At 41.5% G+C, this 19,817-nt stretch overlaps 1 protein-coding gene across 1 annotated transcript; it reads right to left on the reverse strand.

The window, feature by feature from the left end:
- Window positions 1-14,192: 14,192 nt before the first annotated feature.
- LOC115551874 (uncharacterized) lies at window positions 14,193-16,732 on the reverse strand. Its single transcript, XM_030367456.1, has 6 exons — window positions 16,603-16,732; window positions 15,448-15,562; window positions 14,988-15,290; window positions 14,692-14,855; window positions 14,376-14,513; window positions 14,193-14,276 (listed from the first exon to the last, which is right to left on the reverse strand). Exons 1-5 carry the CDS (start codon window positions 16,711-16,713, stop codon window positions 14,376-14,378), a joined length of 831 nt encoding a protein of 276 aa, XP_030223316.1. The 5' UTR covers window positions 16,714-16,732; the 3' UTR covers window positions 14,193-14,276.
- Between the last annotated feature and the right edge of the window lie 3,085 nt (window positions 16,733-19,817).

Here is a 19,817-nt window from a genome sequence, read left to right on the forward strand (position 1 = left end):
ATTGGGGTGGAGTTTGTCTCATGTACTTTGTCTCATGTTCAATATAAATGTTTATTTTCTGAGTAAAATAAAAAGTTAACACTTACGGAACGTCGCCTCAGTCTTCACTGGTTTGGCTCTGCACTCTCCCTTCCTGGCCTTAGGAAAGTTCAGTCTGAACATAAGATCCCCTGATGATGTAGTGGCTTGTCCTCTATCAGAATTCATATTGTAATACAGTGCAGCCAGGTAGAGTCTATGACATTAAAAAGAAAAATCAAACATGAAAATAATTGCAAGAAATGGTAAAATGTTCACAACAAGTAATCTCAGCTCAATTTACCTGCACAGCATTCCTAGAAATGGATAGACCACATTTTTAGGAGCGAACCGCCGGATCACGGCGTGGAATGCCTCCAAAGAGGACGTCTGGTGGTGGGGACTGAGCTTTGCTATATCCCTCAGGACTGTCTTCTTGGTCAGCGCCTTCTCCAGCTTGTAGAATGCAGGAGTTGCTGAAAGACAAAAATATCATACATTATATCCTACTTATTGGTAAAAAAAAACTGGTCAGTAAATATTACAGTCACAGATTCAGAGACAACTGACCAGACATATTGAGGAAATAACTTCCACGTGATATCAACAATCGACAATGTCATCATTCTTACAGTACAAACATTATATGAAACTATTACAGCAAGCATGATTTTCCATTTACATTCCTTGAAAATAGCATATATGTATATACACAATTTGTTCTTGATTACCTTAAAGGTGACATATTATGCTATTTTCACAACAAGCAAACATAGCATTTGAGTTTCCAAAAACATGTTTTTGAAGCTGTTTGCTTGAAATAAGTTTTAGGGAAAAAAATCGCCTACCGCTATTCCCTCTGGTTCAGTCCCTTTCAGAATGCGCTCTTTCAGGGGGGTGTGGCTTGAATGCAAATGAGCTACCATCCATTGCATTTGGATACGCCCTTCTAACAAACTGTTACCATGGTTACGGAGAGAGTGTACCGTAGCATGTGAAATTAGCGGACATGGCAGCTTCAGTGGTTCAACCATATATGTTCGAACCTGAATCGGATCCTGAAGGAGAGAAGGCTCCTGCAGAACCTCAGACTCCGAGAATTCAGCAGGATGCTTCTGAATGGTTTGTCAAAGAAAAACCTTCTATTTTTTAAGGAACTTTTCAACGTCATTGTCTGAGTTTCCCATAAGTTAAGTTATACGCTAGCTGCTGGCACTAGATATATAGAAGGCATTAGGGTTGACGCGGTGTGGACATTTTCACACCGAGTAATACAATCGCGTCAACACTGGTATTACCGAGTATACACGGTAGGCCTATAAACTTTGAAACTAGGTCAACCGCCATCTTCTCCGTCAGCTCTCCTCTCACACTCTGTGACAGTGTCTGAATCGCTGTCTAATCAATACTTTATTCACTGCCTCTTCCGTGTTTATTAGAATATTATGAATAGTCTGCGTTGGGTTCAGATGCTTGAATCAGACGATTGCAGGGACAGACCCTGTGATTCAGTATGCATGGTAAGGTGTTCTTGGAAAATATGTGTCATAGTAGTAGTGCAAACAAAATAAAAATAAGTATGTAGTAGCCATCCCTAGAAGCTAGGCGATTATATAGTAAGCCTATTGAATTTACACTAGTTATAACTATATTTTTCTTCTATTTCACAAAACGTGAAATTATGTCAACCAGATGTGTTTGTGTTGTTAACTTGAGAATGCCTAGCGCTACTGGACATTCACCTCAGGCTAGGAAAATGTGGCCATGTAGAGCACGCACCAATCTCAGACGTGGGAGCTATTATTGGTTGCAAATACTGGTATGCCAGGTTTATTTACTTAGCATTATACATGCATGATTTATTTGTATTTGTTTGTATAGGTGCACATGTGGAAATTGTGCCACAATGCAGTCAGAGCCTGAAAACATATGCTGTCAGGAGGTGCCTCAGGTAACATTAGCAGCTACCTAACCCTTACCTACACTTATGTTTGCAGTGCATGACTTCTGATAACATGCCATTGCAGATACTCACCTTATGTTATCCATAATAGGTTACAAGACGGCAGGAACAGCTGGATGAAAGGCCTCCCTGTATGATAGACCATCCAGGTGTAGAACCGGTTTGTCCAAACCAGGTCTACACCTGCAGAACGCAGGTGTAGAATGCGTTCTGGTAGAATGCGTTCTGGTCTCGCTGCAGAACGCATTCAACATTTACAGAGCTGACGATGGTCCTTTGCGACTACGGGGGATAGAGCAGTGAGTTTTATGTATAATAACCTACTTGACTGTTCATACACAATAAACTAAATAAAGTCAGCCAATGCCTCAATTTCACATCATATTTCAACATATAGCCAATTTTTTCATAAACAGATACTGCATATTACGCATTAATTAACATAAAACATTGTACAGATACAATAAACATTTATTGAACGCAGTCATGAATATTTGTGCATTTAAATACAGTATAAGTGAAGAATTCACTGAATTCAATGAGAAAATGTGAACAGAGATGTTGACATTGTAGAACCTGTTGACTAACAATGTTACATTTTCTCAGTCGTTACAGGTATTTAGCCTATAGAAATTTTGTGAGCTGGTGCTGGGGCTTCCTTGGGCGGAAGATACGGGTTGTTATCCCATCATGCGTTGTTCTTCGTATACACCGGGAGTTTTTTTGACGCCCATGGAAGATACGGAGGCTTCAAACGACCCGCCCTTGATTGAATCTGGAGACGTAGCTGGCGATGACCTCCTCCTTGTCTGGATGCTCATATTCTGAAGACAGTTCCGGCGGGATTCATAATCTCTTCATAATCTCTGCTCTGTACGATGCTGGGTCGACAAAGACCTTCTCCATGATCATGTCCATCAAATCATTCACATACTCTGTGCAATACACACAAAAGGGAATCACTAGTAGATTATTCAACAACTGATCATGCATTTACATTTTGCACTTTGAATATGCATTTACATTTTGCACTTTGGTATATTTTCAGGTATCTATGTGCATTTATTCATTTATTTTATTGGGGTGGAGTTTGTCTCATGTACTTTGTCTCATGTTCAATATAAATGTTTATTTTCTGAGTAAAATAAAAAGTTAACACTTACGGAACGTCGCCTCAGTCTTCACTGGTTTGGCTCTGCACTCTCCCTTCCTGGCCTTAGGAAAGTTCAGTCTGAACATAAGATCCCCTGATGATGTAGTGGCTTGTCCTCTATCAGAATTCATATTGTAATACAGTGCAGCCAGGTAGAGTCTATGACATTAAAAAGAAAAATCAAACATGAAAATAATTGCAAGAAATGGTAAAATGTTCACAACAAGTAATCTCAGCTCAATTTACCTGCACAGCATTCCTAGAAATGGATAGACCACATTTTTAGGAGCGAACCGCCGGATCACGGCGTGGAATGCCTCCAAAGAGGACGTCTGGTGGTGGGGACTGAGCTTTGCTATATCCCTCAGGACTGTCTTCTTGGTCAGCGCCTTCTCCAGCTTGTAGAATGCAGGAGTTGCTGAAAGACAAAAATATCATACATTATATCCTACTTATTGGTAAGTATCCTACTTATTGGTTGTGCCAAAGTCCTTGAAGGACACAGTAGCCTGGACAGCTGTAACAAAAACTAGATATTTATGATAGCAGGGCATTCTTAGGAATAAAACATGACTGCACTGTTACAGTATAAACACTACCAACCTTCACTTTTGTAATGTGAACGAAGAGTCTTCAAAGAGAGTTGTGTGCCAACATGGTGTCTCTGAGGTGGCTCAGTATTGCAGCCAATATCCCTTGTAGCAGGTAACTCCGATAATGCATGGTGCTCTGAGGCCTATCGGGAGAAAAAAAAAAGATGTCAACCTTATCTTGCATGTATAGCTCTGTGTCTGTATCAAGCATAACTATAATATACAAATTATATTCACAGTGTATATATAATTACTATTCACATCAAAAGGAATTGTATACATTCTCCCTGTAACTTTAGATACCTCCCTTCCTTTCTCTGGATGGGAGCTTCGTTGGTATTTGAATTGCCATTGTAGCCACGAAATCTGATACTCCGGCCATGTCTATCGAATGACTTCTTTGTTATGTAGATTCCGTTAACTGTCAGTGTTGCAGTCTCAACGATGGTCACTCCAACTCCCCTATGTCACCTTTGCATTAACCACCCACATTGCGAACGTTTCCTTATAAAAATCTCGTTCACCCATTGTCTCACTGAATGTATCCTTGGTAGCTTTGCAGCATGTGCTCTCCCTAGCCTTTCATCGTTTTCAATGGAAAAACTCACGCCACAACACGCACAAGTTCATGCTAATCTACCAAAGAAACACACAGCTAATTATTTGTATACTTACATGTCCCTCGTCTGCAGGTATTCCACGCAAAGTTGGAAGGGACCCCTCGTAGAGATAAAGTTTCACAGCTAATCCTTCCGTGTACTGACCGAAGTTGGAGAAACAGTCAGTCGTAAAGTGGTTATAGCGCAGACCAACAGGTTTTTGCCAACTGTAGCCGGGACTTCGCCTTCAAGAATGAAATCAATCCACGTCGCTCTTTCGTCCTCTGGGACACGATGGAGGGATTTGTGGACGTCCATACAGCCAACAACAGAACACCTCTTGTGAATCCTCGAAATGATGAATTCCAAACATGCAACACAATAGGCCGTATCTTACTTATACTCTGATTGAAGGGGTGTGGGGAAGTGGGAGGTCATATTCAAATGAGCGCCCCTTCCTACGTAGGAACGGGCGCTGAAACTGACTCGCTCGTTTGGTAGCTTGAGGCGGGCTGCTTCCAGAAATGTGTATCTTACTCAAAAAATCATGTACAGACATTTTTCAAAGTTTGTATGCGTGTGGGAGCACCATATACCCACAACAACACCCCAAATCCCAGGAAAAGTGCTGTTTTCATAATATGTCCCCTTTAAAGATGTTGTATGACGTAAATGAGAAATGGGCCACTTTCAAGAGTAAATCGTAGTATGTGACTTTCAAAAGTAAATCGTTCTATGTGACATGTACGTTTTGTACGTTCTGGCAGTAGAAATATTTCATAAGCCTTTTCTATTTCGAGGACGACAGGTCAAAAAAAAAAAGGTTTACCACTAGATGACCTCCGTATACTTTCTAAGACTTTGTTAGTAATTTAACAGTTCATAAACGTAACAGAGAAAGCAGTTTATTTATTTACAGTTTGGTCCCAGAAAGAAATAACATTTTCTTGAGAATACCTTGTCTTTTTTCAGTTTTTCCAGAATGTCTTGTTCAATTCCTCGGTCCTCCAGAAACTCCAGCAAGCCATTTTGTCCTTCCATGTTACCTGAGTCCAAATGTCATCAGACCAAAAAACAATGGTTATTAGGGAGGTGATAGGATTGTGCAGGTTCAGGGTAGGGTAATGACACTATACTAGATGGTATATCAGTAAGAATATATGAAGGAGGAGAGATGGGATTGAACTCTGTATTTTTTCAGCATTGATATTCAGTGTTGCAATACAAAAGGTAGATAAATAGAAAGTATGAAAGGATAAATTAAAAATATGCTCTTTGCAGTTGTGCACTCATGTATGTGACAAATACACTTAAAACTATTACTATTATAGGAAGGTAATAGGTTTGCGCTGGATCGGGAGAGTATATACACTACACAGGATAGGATAAAATACAATAAGGATCTCATTTCTAAACAGTTAACATTTAAATCCACCAACTACAGGAAGTAGCCAAATCTACATACGAAAATATTTATTCATATAAATGCATTACTATTATCATATATTTATGATACATATTATCACATTTTGACTAAGCTGATATCAAATACTGGAAAGGCACAAAACACACAGTGCGTTCACATGGGACAGCTAGATCGGATTAAGCCATATACAGATTTTGCTACTCGAACGGACCGTGTCACTTGTCTGAATGTACATGGCCTTTCAGAGAATCGAATAATGGCCGGAGCTTGGCTGACTCCGCTACGCTAGTTGGCACTGTAGCCCTTTCAACAAGTGGTAGTAGAGCCACCGGCTGACCGCTTTACGTCACCAGCAACAACAAACTCAGCATTCGAGAAAGATGTTTTCAGTAGACAGCTGTAAATTCATGTCATTTCTCCAATGATCCATTGTTCGGACCGAGGAATGCGGACTCCTCTGGCGACGGAGCAGCCGGAGGAGTCTGCATACGACCGAGAGGTGAACTGACAAGTGTCCCGCTTACGAAAACAATCCCTTTCTCCTCCATGTAGCGTTTCAATCTGGACTTCAGAGCAGTAGCGTGCGGTGCCCCTTCATTTCGGTGGGGCAGAAACTACTGGCGTATGACCACACCCACAATATTTTTAACATTATTTATTTTGAGCTACATTGAAACATGTTAACTTAACTAATTGTGAGTAAGAATTAAAAATAAACTAATAGCCTAATGTTACTGCACGCTTTTGAAGTGCCATCCGCAACACTCGTCATATGATGTCGGGCTAATTAGAATAGCCTATGTGCAATGGAAACACCAACTCTGCAAAGTCAAGGACAAATTCGACATTATAGGGAAGTTATTTCTTCCATATTTTATTTTAACAATCTAACAATTTAACAACAGGCTTAGCAAGTGCATTGCAAATACATGAAAAGTAGAAATACAAGTCATCAATCAAGCAGACCTTCGATTTCGAACTTGGCCCGACGATGTGTGCAAATCACGCAATAACAACACTTTTGAAATCAGATATGAAATCAGGTAAACCATTATAATACCGGCTGAAATAAATAAACAAATAGGCTTCAATGCCGAAAGATACAGGTGGAGTAATTCGATTTTAAACAACAACACTCCTAGAATATGACCATGGGGCAGAATACTTTCCGACCATATGGGCGTCTTATAGCGCGGATTGCAATTCTTATTGCAGTGTGCAGGGTTACGCGAGAAACATACTGAGGGACGCGGTCGTTGAGCTCCCCTGCCCCACATTGCATGACACGTTAAACTCAACTAGAATCACCACCATCAATTTGATATCAACAGACCAAAAATAGTCGGAAAGCCTACAGAAACTATAGATAGTTAATGTGACAATCACATTATTAAAAATAAACTTGGAGCAATGATTTACTGAGGAACTATTTGTTTTGGGAGCATGCTTTTGCAGGGAGTTCGCCGCCCCACCTGCCCATATGGACGGCACGCGCCTGCTTCAGAGTCAAAGCCAAAGTTCCTTTCCCCCCAATTCCTTCTCCACCACAACCGAGATAACCCCCACTATGAGACTTTGTTGTGGAAGTACCAGAGAGTCGGAGAACCCGATGTGGTCTTTAAGGTTCATAATATCAGAGAATCCCTGTCTGATGTGAATGACAAAGACTCCAAAGTGTCTTTACTCTTGAGAAACGATAGCGTCTACTAAATACATATCGTTAGCTAGCTACATAGCTACCCAATGTGTGCAGGTGGCGGACGTGGTATTATTCTGCAATTTAGGTTACACCAAAGATCCTTAACTAACTCCTTTCTCAATACTCCCTGCCTACACACTTACTTTAATAACATACCGGTATATCTCCTAATGTCTCGTGTTGTTTAGCCACCATTCAGCCAGGTAATACTAGTAAGACCAACCTTGTACAGTCGTTTCCAAACTCCAGTTCTCCACGTGGATTAGTGTGGATTAGCCTACTCATTCGTGGGCTCAAAAAAGAATAATCGTGTCCATGAATTATTATGCTGTGGCCACAAATTATTTATTATGTGGCCACGAATTATTATTTCGTGGGCACGAATTATTAATGTGTGGCCACAAATTATTATTTTGTGGGCACGAATTATTAATGTGTGGCCACGAATTATTATTGCGTGGGCACAAATTAATAAATATTCACCCATGTCACCAGAGGGGCACCGTAGATTTGGAAGTAAATATGAATCAAAACCTAAAATATAAATTTTCTGGGAATAGCGCTGGTTTCCTTTATCAGAGAGATGAGAGATCATCTGATTAACGTTAGCAGAGCCTGCTTCTTTGACGTTAAAGGAGCAAGTTCACCGGTGGAGGCATGAATTTGTATTGAAATTGGGTCCTATATGTAGTCGAATAAGGAAATAAAATTCTAATTTGGGGCCGTCTTGACCGAGAAAAGGCAGAAAGTGACTTTTTGGCGCTTGTGGATTGAAGACAACAACTCCCACCATGCACCACGATGCACAGCTTCGCTGGCCACTCCCGCTGATCTAGATCTCCGCCTATCGGACACCTCGCTGTTCCATCTACCAAGCTGATACCGCAAGACTGCTTGAAAATCATTTCACACAACATTACTAGTGAGGGGTATTAGTTGGTGAACTCAGTGAATTACCGTATTTTCCGCACTATAAGGCGCACTTCGTAAAGACTATAAGGCGCAACCCGTAAAGACGGAGTCATTTCGAAACCGCATCGAGCTGTAGAAACGCTCGATTCAGTCATGAGGAGATTCAACCTTTTAAATTGAGCAGAAATACTTTTTAATGTACAGTTAGTAATTACATTTATCAAGGGTCTTTATTTAAAGCTACAAAAAGAATTCAAATAAAATAATAAATAAAAAATTCAACGCAACTCTGACGTCCCCCAGCTGTTGGGGAGCCACTGCCATCAAGCGTTTCAGACCTCCACACGAATCCTAACACGAAACCGCAAAGGTCCGGATAGATTTGAAACCACCTCCGAGGGTGGTTTCAGAAATGTGCGGTTTCGGGCACCGGATTCGCCGGCTCGGTCTGGACGGTCGGCCAAACGGACAAGACTTATGCAGTTTCACCAAAAAATCGGCTTCGTGTGGACGGGGCCTTAGAAGGCGAACACACGTTCACCAAGACGGGGAGACAGCGCCGGGCGACTTACGCCACTATCTGCCAATGGATCGTGGATTCCTGGGCTGATATAACAGTCTCAACTGTGGTCCAAGCTTTCACGAAGGCAGGAATAATCACTGAACTGCCAGGCAACAGCAGCGACACTGACTCGGATAATGACGATAGGGAGCCGGGCATGTTGGATGCCGTACTCGCCCAACTGTTCAATTCGGACAATGAAGAAGAAGAATTCGAGGGATTCGTGGACGGGGAATGAACTGAAAAAGTGAGCTTTACGTGTTATACGTAACTGAACAATGTTGAGTTTTGCACTAGCGTTTTAATTAGCGGTATCAGACTGTGTTTGTTTAACGTGTTTACAACTGAACAAGGCTCGGAGATATATGAACATCGTTACCATGGGAGTGAACGGAGTTGTCAGAACGCTTAATAAAGTTTGACTTTATTTGACTGTTTTGTTGACATTCCCTTTAGCACAGCTCCATCTAGTCGATGCATAACGCAACCCCAGTCAAACGTTTGACTGCAGTATTCTATGCGCCTTATAATCCGGTGCGCCCTATATATGAAAACAGTTCTAAAATAGGCCATTCATTGAAAGTGCGCCTTATAATCCGGTGCACCTTATAGTGCGGAAAATACGGTAGTCCTCGTTTGTATTGCTTTCGAAATGGTGAACTTTTGCATGGTGCCATCTTCTATGTAAGATCCAGTACCCTCCGCCATTGTACTTTGGTTTTATCAACAGCCTTCTGTTAGCTTATGCCGCGTTTCCACTGCAGGGTGCGGAACGGATCGGATCGCAAAGGTGCGGAGGGAGGGGGCGGTATAGCCCAGCTCAGTTCCGAGGCCGCGTTTCCACTGCCGACAGTACCCTTTGTGGTAGGCCGGATGTCGATCGCCGCGGCAGCTATGTAAACATCGTAAACAACGTCTTCCTCCCCAAGAACGCAGACGAACGTCTCCACCTCCTTGTTCGCCCAAGCAAGCGTTTTACGCGACATGTTAATTGTAAGGAATAATACCTCGAGGCTACTGTTTGTTTGTTTTTATCCCCGCGTCACCCGGAAGTGATGATTCTGTCGACCAATCAACGGAGGGGGTGTGTAGCTAGAATTTCCCGGGACCCTTTCAGGCGTCTCGTCTCGTTTTCAGTACCCCAACGGCAGGGGTGGGTAGTAACGCGTTACAAGTAACGCAAATGAGTAAAAAAGTACTTTTTTCGGATAAAAAGTACTTTTCACGTTCCTTTTTTAAGTCTGTAATTTTACTCTTACTCGAGTAAATATTTGATTTAGAATTCTACTCTTTACTCAATTACATTTTCCATCGTGCCTTCATTAAAATGAGTATTTTGATAAACATATTATCTTCGTTGACTGTAATACAAGCGTACACGTTAGCGACGCCCCCTCCCTAGATTGCAATATTGTAGCGATTCCATTGCCGGGGAGACAGCTCACAATTACGTTGGGGCTGAGGATTCGAGCCAGACCATGCTATGCATAGGCTGAATCGCAATTGCGTCAAAACAAATCTGTGTGGAAATTGCGAAAGTGAAAAGAGTGAAAGATACAATTTCGCACGTTGAGCACACAGTGGTGTGACTCGTTTATTAAGTCAAAGAGAAAAGCCGGAAATCAAAACGTGCTGCAGGTAAACAAATCCCGCATGTATGGCAAGCCATCCCCGCCAGAAAACGGCATCATTTAGACGCGAATCACCTTCATTACGCCATAAAAAAGGCCGTAAAATGTAGAAAAACACTGTAAAATACGCCGTCATGCGCAAAAAAACGCCGCTTTTTACGACGCAATTAAGCCTTTCAAGAGCGCACGTAAAAAGCGCCATTTTGAACATCAAACCGCGCGTAAAATACGGCGCTTTTGTGCACATCACAACGCCGTAAAATACGGCGTTTCTTTGTATGCTAATAATCTCCGCCCTTCTTTTCTCTCAGCCAATGCATTTGAAGTGTTTGCGCCCAATCGCTGAACAAGAGAAGCAGACCAAATCAGTTCAGCCAGCACAGATCTGCTTTGAGGAGTTCTTCTCTCATTTGTTGTTAGTTGTAGCGTCATATAGATATATATTAGTAAATCCAGTTACAACAGTGTGGTCACCGTGGCCGTGGCCCAATCGATAGAAACGCTTGCTCTGTAGGCAAGAGGTTGTTTTAAAAAATAAATAAAAATACATTTGCGTCCTCAGCAGCCAGTCAGTTTCGTTCTCAGTGGGTGCTGGTCTCCGCCAGGGCTGCGCCTCGTCACCAATCCTGTTTGTGATATACATGGACAGGATATCAAGGCGTAGTCGTGGTGGGGAGGGGTTGCAGTTCGGTGGTCTGAGGATCTTGTCACTGCTTTTTGCAGAAGATGTGGTCCTCATTGGATCATCATCGGCCTGTGACCTTCAGCACTCACTGGATCGGCTGGCGGCCGAGTGTGAAGCGGCTGGGATGAGGATCAGCACCGCTAAATCTGAGGCCATGACTCTTAGCAGGAAACCGGTGGATTGCTTACTCCGGGTAGGAAATTAGTCCTTAGCCCAAGTGAAGGAGTTCAAGTACCTCGGGGTCTTGTTCGCGAGTGAGGGTACTATGGAGCGTGAGATTGGCTGGAGAATCGGAGCAGCGGTGGCGGTATTGCGTTCGTTTTACAGCACCGTTGTTACGAAAAGAGAGCTGAGCCGCAAGGCAAAGCTCTCAATCTACCGGTCGATCTTCGTTCCTATCCTCACCTATGGTCATGAGGGTTGGGTGATGACCGAAAGGACGAGATCGTGGGTACAAGCGGCCGAGATGAGTTTTCTCAGAAGGGTGGCTGGCGTCTCCCTAGGATAGGTTGAGAAGCTCAGCCATCCGTGAGGAACTCGGATTAGAGCCGCTGCTCCTTTACTTGGAAAGGAGTCAGCTGAGGTGGTTCGGGTATCTGGTAAGGATGCCCACTGGGCGCCTTCCTTGGGAGGTGTTTCAGGCACGTCCAGTGGGAAGGGGGGGACCTCGGGGAAGACCCAGGACTAGGTGGAGAGATTATATCTCAACACTGGCCTGGGAACGCCTCGGGATCCCCCCGTCAGAGCTGGTCAATGTGGCCCGGGAAAGGGATGTCTGGAGCCCCCTGCTTGAGCTGCTCCCCCCGCGACCCGACCCTGGATAAGCGGACGAAGATGAGATGAGATGAATAAAAATACATATAAAGACGTTTCAAACGTTCCATCGAGTCTCTCGCATTCTACAATGGCCAGCTTTATTGTTTCCCATGGGAGCCGGCGACTAGTCTGCGAGTGGACTATCTGAAACTAAATCGGATGCTAGAATTCTTCTTTGAAGGTTGTGCTCCACACAGAACCTCCTCACCGTCATAACGGAGCACTTCGGGGCACTAGATTGCTTTAGAGCGGTATACTGATCGCGTCGTGTGTCTTTCCAGTGTCAAATAGCCTAGTTCACGAATAAAATCACATTGAGGTTCAAGTGCGGCCATAACTAAGGCTAAATATAATTAGACAGTCTATTGCTGGTTAAGGTGGTTGGCTCTTTTTTCTTCGCTGCGTTCTGCCTTCTGGTGTACACTCAAAAAAACAACTCATTGGATGAACTCAATTAAATTGTGGGCAGGATTTCCATCCAATAAATATATGTTACCCCGACCTAAAACAAGTCCATCGATTCAATACAATGTATTTGAGTTCATCTACCAATTTTTATTTAAGTTGGTCCAGCTGAAACTAAATTCATCTATCTAATGAAATTAGATTGAGTTACCACTGCATATGTGTAACAAAGAGAGGTAAACAAAAGTTATTATATTAAAGTAGTTAAAATAAATTGTGTTTGTTCAACCTAAAAATATATGGTTCATTGGAAATGAATTATTCAAAAATCCCCCCCTCCCATTCTACCCCCTACCCCAATATAACATACATGAGACATTAGCTGTTTGAGGTTATTTTATTACAGGGTTCCTACAGATTTGTTCAAGTCAAATTCAAGTCTTTTTAAGTCCCTTTTAAGACCACTTATATAAAAATTAATACCTATTTCACGGCCTATTTCACAGACCTACCGTCAACGTTTGTTCAAAATTTGTTCATTTATTTCAACAAATGTGAAAATGTGGACTGTAAAGCATTATGGAATGATGGAATATTGCAGCATAGTGGTGAGTACTTACGCCAACAGCACAGACTCCTGAACAATAAACAATGAAAATCAACTCAACAATAAATAAAATTATGATCACACAGTCAACTCCTAAGTTCTGCACTCTTAGCAGCGATCTCTTTATCAAGGAGAGCCAGTTCTGCCAACTTCTCCTTATGGCCTCTCCGCAGGATGTTTGACCTGGTGATCAGGCAAGCCATCTTGCTCCCTGCCTTCGCTTCAGCCTCCTCAGCCATCTTGTCCGCATCCCTAGCCAGACCCTCAGATACCTCCTGTACACGTCTCCTCTTAACCTTCAGCTCCTCAAGACAGTCCTCTGCTTCCCTTGAGAGCCTGGTCTTTTGCCTCCCTGTTCCTTCTTTTGGTCTCCAGATGGGTACGATACCTTGTCCTTGCCCTTGCTACACTTTCCAGTAGCGGTTTACTGAGTGGAACCTGGGTATCGGGTTGGGGAAAGAGAACCAGATTCAGTGACAAACTCAAGAGACCAACTATGTTGATTCTATCAACTTTTAAGTCAACAGCATATTACTACTCCAGACAGGAGTCATCTTACCTTGGTAACACCTCCATGTTGTATGATGTAGTCACACACCAGTCTCCGTGTGACCACAGTATCCTCCGCCAAGTTATCAGACTCCACCTCTTTATTGATTGAGAATCCACGCTCAACTGTAGATTGACCGTGGGAGAGGATGAGCAGCTTCTTGCAGAAGGCCCACAGCTCGGGATAAGGCTCCATGGCGCTGCTCAGGAAGATGTCCAGCCTCTTCTGCATGGGTTGAAAGGAGAGGAAGTCCTCACTCCGGCTCTCCAAGGACAGGAGACTGTCAAACTGCCGCAGTATGACATCCCCTACGACAAAACAAATGAGAAAATAGAGAAAAACATTGATAAATCTTTGGGCATTACCAGCTAATTAGATTGAGGATAAATTCATGTGTAGCCTATAATTTGCCTTATTCTTACCCGAAGAAGTATCAGTAAGCTGTTTGTCCTGGAGAAACCTTTGAACCAGCCCTTTCATGTGATTCCTGCCTCTTTCTGGTTCTCTATACATTACTGACGGATCCAGGCACACCATCTGCCTAACAGTCAGATACTTGAGGGGGCTCTTGTCCTGCAATTTCTTGATCATGTTACTCAGTCCATGCATGCACTCTCTCTTGAACTCGAGCACCCTGAGCTCTGCACCTTTGATTCTCTAGAGAGAGAAATTAGCCATGAATATAGAACATGTCTTCAATGACACCTGGTTCACCCTAACCATTTGTAAAATTATCTTTTGAAAACATCACACTACCTAAAGGACTGACTCTGCACCTAGACCAATGCTGATGTCTTGTGGGCTGAGCCAGATGGTCTTGTCTGTGACATCCAGTTTGGTCAGCTGCAGGACAGTGATATCGTGTAGTACTTTTATGAAGCGTCTGAGTAGACTCTGTCAACAGACAAACACAAAAATGTCTGGTGCGGCACATTAATCACCAACATCAAATTATCTTATGATGATGCACAATGTAGCCACTATTTTTTAGACATCCTAACCACAAACCCCATTTTGTCATAATGGATCAATTGAGCCCAATCAGTGGTTATAACGTTAAGTAAATTGTTACCATCATCAACTCGGTCAGGTCCTTGGGGAGGAATGGGAGCACAGGCTCATCCGTCTGATATTTTTTCAGGAAGGAATTGAAGGTCCTGGCAATTGCTGCGTAGAACTGCAATTTGGCCAAGACGAGTGGATCCTTTATGGCTGCTGCAACTGTGTCATATGATGCTGAGAAAAAGACATACAGACAGTCAGACATTTCAACTTAGCCATGTATTACAAAAACTATGACAAGGCCACACCACCACCAGGGTTAGGCCACAGTCACAGACCTATTCACATCATTTAAGAAGGGCCTACCTGTTCCAGGGTTCGGGAGTCTCTTTGTTTTCACAGCTTCCATGTACAGGAGAAATGATGGCCAGACTGCCAGGGCTCTCTCCACAACCGGAAGGTTTTCTACCCAACGATGGGCACAGAAAGATAGAGGGAACACACTGGACTTGGTTACGGTGATGTAATCCTCTCTCTTGGCAGGCGTATTGTGAAACAATGTGTGCATTGCTCTCAGCAATTTGTCCAGCTGCCATACAGTGAACCCACACTTGAAGGAGTTGTGTAGCGTGTGTAGGCCACAGCTCCCCACACAAACGAGCTGAAGACCTAAAGGTTTCAATGCAAACTTGATATTAGAAACCAAATTAGAACTTTTAAATTGTTTATTCAATGTTAAGTGCACTACAAATACATTTTTATAATTACTAATGGATCAGAAACACACTCACCCACACACACAGTAATAGCATTATAAACTCCTCACCTCCGTACTGCTCAGCTTGATCTTTCTGGAAAAGGTCGAAGAGTTTCCAATTCACATTGGGCCCATCCATTGAAATAGACACCAAGTTCCTGAGGTTCAGTTTGTCCATACATTCCTGAAAAAAGGGCTGCATTTCATTACTCAAAATAAGAGGACTAGGTGAGCATCACATATTGTTAGACACACACACACACACACACACACACACACACACACACACACACACACACACACACACACACACACACACACACACACACACACACAAAATGTTGACTATTGGTCCTTTCTCGGGTATTGGCTAACACAATGGCTGGCTATGTGCATGCACAAACCTGTCCTTAAAAAAACGTTTGTTTTCAGAAATGTGCAACTCACCGAGTTGTTGTGTACGTTGATGTTCCAAATCAAGTATCGTAGCGAAATACAGTTTCTGTCATGTTTTATTGCACATGTATCGCATTTTATAAATCCCATTGATTCCGGTTGGAAGAATCATTGCCCGGTAGAAACTGTATTTCGCTACGATACTTGATTTGGAACAACGAACGAACACCACTAACCACTCGGTGAGTTGCACATTTCTGAAAACTTCGGTGTCAACTGAGACCAACCAGAAATGGGGCTCAATGTTCAAAATACCGGAATTGTAAAAAAATTGCTCTGCAGTGAAAAAACGAGCAGATTCTCACCTAGCCTAAAGGAAAGTAGACTATACGTTAAACCGTTATATTCCTGCAGAGGTAACTCGTTTTATTTTCCCTCTAAGCCATGTGCTGACTGACACTGAGCATGTCCGGCATGTCTGCGGACTCCGCAACGTTCGCGCCCATTATTCAGGATACATAAATTGGCCTTAAAGCTTTAAATCAATGAGAGCCCCTTGTAAATCTATCACAAAAAAAAAAATCATCATTACAAGACAGCGTGCTTATGTCGGTTCCCGCGTGATTGAGCGCTTCTTTATTACTATATTAAGCTAGCTCAAAACTGAAATGAGGCCTCACACAGCCACTGCCTGCCAACTCAACCTTTAAAAAACTATGTGAAGTTCTTCTGTTCTTTACATTATCACGGCAACTTTACAGATGCCAATTTATAGAACAGCATGCAATAGCTCCCACTTTGGGACTATTGAAAAGAATGCAAACTTACCGAGAGTAAGTTGAAGTCGCTCGCTGCAGGCAGAAGATGAACAAAATGGCGCGCTGCTTCAGGGCATGGAAAGAGGGGCGTGGTCACCTCACGTGCGCATACTTCCGTCATTGACCTCAATCTTTTTGGGTTGAACGGATACACTCAAAAAAATGACTTTTAGGCATTGTAATGTATACTTATTCAAAAGTAGTAATTCTTACAGTATAATATCAAGTTTCAATAGGAACTAGAAAAAAACATGAAACTATACACAAAATATCCATGTAATGAATGTTCATGACTTGGAAGAGTATTTTTTACTAGATATTTACGCATACTATTAAATTATTTATTTTCACTGCACCAACACCTGAACATTCTAAGTAACTTTTATTCTGAAGAAACAGCGCATTGGATTTTGCGCATGCGCCATTTGACAACGTATGAACGTAAAGCCAGTGAAGCGCCAGAGAAGAAGCGGGAAGAAGGCTCTGAAGCTCTGAAGCAAGATCTCTGGATCGCAATTTTGCTGGATCGGGTCGAGACGAGTGAGTAATTGTCTTTCTGTTTTATATTTGTAATCGTAGAAGAGTTTGTGTACATTTTGATGGTTTGATTATAGTCTGCTTGACGCAATATACGTTAGTAATGTTGGTAGTGCCTGTAATATTCGTTTTCGCCATCGCCATTTTGGTCTACCAGGCGAGACTAGCTTAACGTTTGTAGAGGTGAGTTGCATTACTGAAGAGTAAGCACATGTTTAACTTAAAAAGTCTTCTCTCAAAACGAAAACGAGTTGTTTTTATAGGGAAGTGTTTATGGTTGACTTCAAGTCGAAACAAATACCTTTTTGGCGCCATGTTTCACGATGACTTGCACTTGAACTAGTTGTTAGCGCTAGCCTGTATTTTCACTGAGGCCCACATTAACCTACTCAAAACGTCGACTTAAACAGTGGCTCTTAATGTTACATTATCTTGGCATGATATTTATTTCACTCTTATACCGTGAAATTCTCTTACATGAAATGTTCTGCAGTTATATCAGACCGTTCAAATAGGGCCCTTAATGTGCCCCTGATGGTCAAAATTCAAAATCAACGGAGCCCTCAGGTGAATCTAGTCTTCTAGTCGAACCTTTGGTGTGGAGGTGCGTCTTGTTTGTTGTTTTCAACCAATGAGCAGTATCTCCAGCAGAGTGAGTTTTGCCCTCCAGGCATGAAATCATTCCAATATATTGTGGTATCCCAACCTTCTGCTTAGAAATGTTTTGTTTAAAGCTCAGTCAACTAAATAGGAATTATCCTATGGCAATGAAGGCGATATGAATGATTGAAGAAATTCGGTTTGTTCCTCAATAGCATTGTCTTCTTTTCTTGTAAATTCTTCGCAGGAGGACAACCGCAGTGATGCTACTGAACACGTCCTCAAGATCATGGTCGTCCATGATGCTTCAGAAGAGTATCCAGTCGATGCCACCATCATTTAATTTCTTTCTTGTTCATTCGTCTACTATGCATTGTATTTGATTATGTTTGTACAATCTTACAAAACACTATGCTTTACTGTTCCCGTAGAGACGCATTGTTTTGAGAAACTGCAATAGGAAAAAAGATTTGACTATTCATCTTCATCCAGTCCTTGTTATCAATAAAATTGCTTCATTACAGTACCATATCTTGTTGTCTTTTCAAGCTTAATAAGCTCAGTGCCTTATTTTTTGTTGATTTATTCAGTTATTGAAGTTGTGTATGTGGGCCTACTTTAAATAAATAACACTTCAAGTTATTTGATTTCATACAATACAATCAGTGCTTTGAGCATTTAGTTATTTGCCATTTGGTAATATTTATCAAAAAAAATTAAGCAACATTTACGTAATTTTAGTGTGTAAAACCACTAAATACAACTGAGTAATAGAAACAGAAAAAGTATAGTAAAATCTACTTATTCAGTTCATAACACTGAATATTATAGACGAGTAAGATTTACTCACTATTTGGATGACCATGATGTTCCTGTATTGACATAATTAAGTAAAATATACTTAATATTTTCACAAATGTCAAGGTTAGCAGCAAGTACATTTTACTTGTTGCCGGCAATTAAGTTGTACTTGATTATTAAAGCATTGAAGTTACTTAGTTTTTTTTAGTGCAATTTCTTACAAAGATTTTTTTAAGTAAATTCAACAAGTTATTTTTTTGAGTGTAGGTCAGCAGCGTCAGCGGAGACGATGAATACATTTTAAGTTGTACGAGTTAAACTATTTTGGTTTTTATTTGAATTCATATATATTTCATTAGACCAATAGAATATTAATTTGTCACATCTAAGAAGTGCTTGAATCATTTTTATGAGTGTAGCCTATAACTATGCATGTATCTATTTTTGTTTTTCTGTTTCGGGTTTAAAAAACCAACACACAAAACACAGAAACACAAATGCCGTTTATTTGTTTATTCCTTTTGCCCTTTTTCAGTTTCAAAACCAAATCAGAAAAAACTAAAAACAATCCTGTTAATTGTTTTTTCTGATTTTGTTTTAAATCGGAATATTCAAAGAACGAACCATACACGGATTCTCCTACCTCCTATATTCTATCACTTTACTGACACACACAATGTGTGGCAGTAAAGTGATAAGATCATTCCATAGACAAAAATCTTTCCATACAACTAGTTTAATTTTGGATAGTCATTGCACAGCTGTAACCGAGTATTCTCATTATAGCCTAGTTATATCCTAGTTTTGCATATTTATACATTGCATCCTATTTTCATATTTCATGTGGCATCTGTATTTTTATGTAGGCTACAGCATCTGTATTTTAAATGTAGCTTATATCTTCTTTTTACATTTTACCTTTTGCTGAGGTGGGCGCTGTATTAGCCTATAGGCTGTCTGTATTTGTGTAAGAGTTATTTGTATTTTGTAACCTGCTGGATTATGAAAGTTAGTTTGGGGTAAATTAAGTGTCTGTCTGTCTGTCTGTCTGTCTGTCTGTCTGTCTGTCTGTCTGTCTGGGGAAAAATGCCGTGAAAAATGTACACACGGTGCGTTCAGGATTAGGACTGATATTATGTCGGCATAGGCCTAATCAATCGGGTTTTAATATTTGAAGCATTCATATCAGTCTATTCTTTTCGTAGGCTACTCTGCTGTTGGCCTTGATGGGGAGATATTTTTTTAGCTCCGCGAAAATAAAGGCTCCATGGCTGTAATAATTTAAAT

This window comes from Gadus morhua, chromosome 10 (assembly GCF_902167405.1).
Source record: "Gadus morhua chromosome 10, gadMor3.0, whole genome shotgun sequence".
Lineage (NCBI taxonomy): Eukaryota > Metazoa > Chordata > Actinopteri > Gadiformes > Gadidae > Gadus > Gadus morhua.

What these genes read in the sequence shown, in the direction of transcription:
- LOC115551874 (XM_030367456.1), bottom strand. Translation starts at nt 16,713, where the DNA reads ATGACGGAAGTATGCGCACGTGAGGTGACCACGCCCCTCTTTCCATGC. An exon ending in GCGACTTCAACTTACTCTCG is followed by an intron (nt 15,563 to 16,602) that starts GTAAGTTTGCAT and finishes CCCTTTTTTCAG; the next exon opens with GAATGTATGGACAAACTGAA. An exon ending in ACTCCCGAACCCTGGAACAG is followed by an intron (nt 14,856 to 14,987) that starts GTAGGCCCTTCT and finishes TCTTTTTCTCAG; the next exon opens with CATCATATGACACAGTTGCA.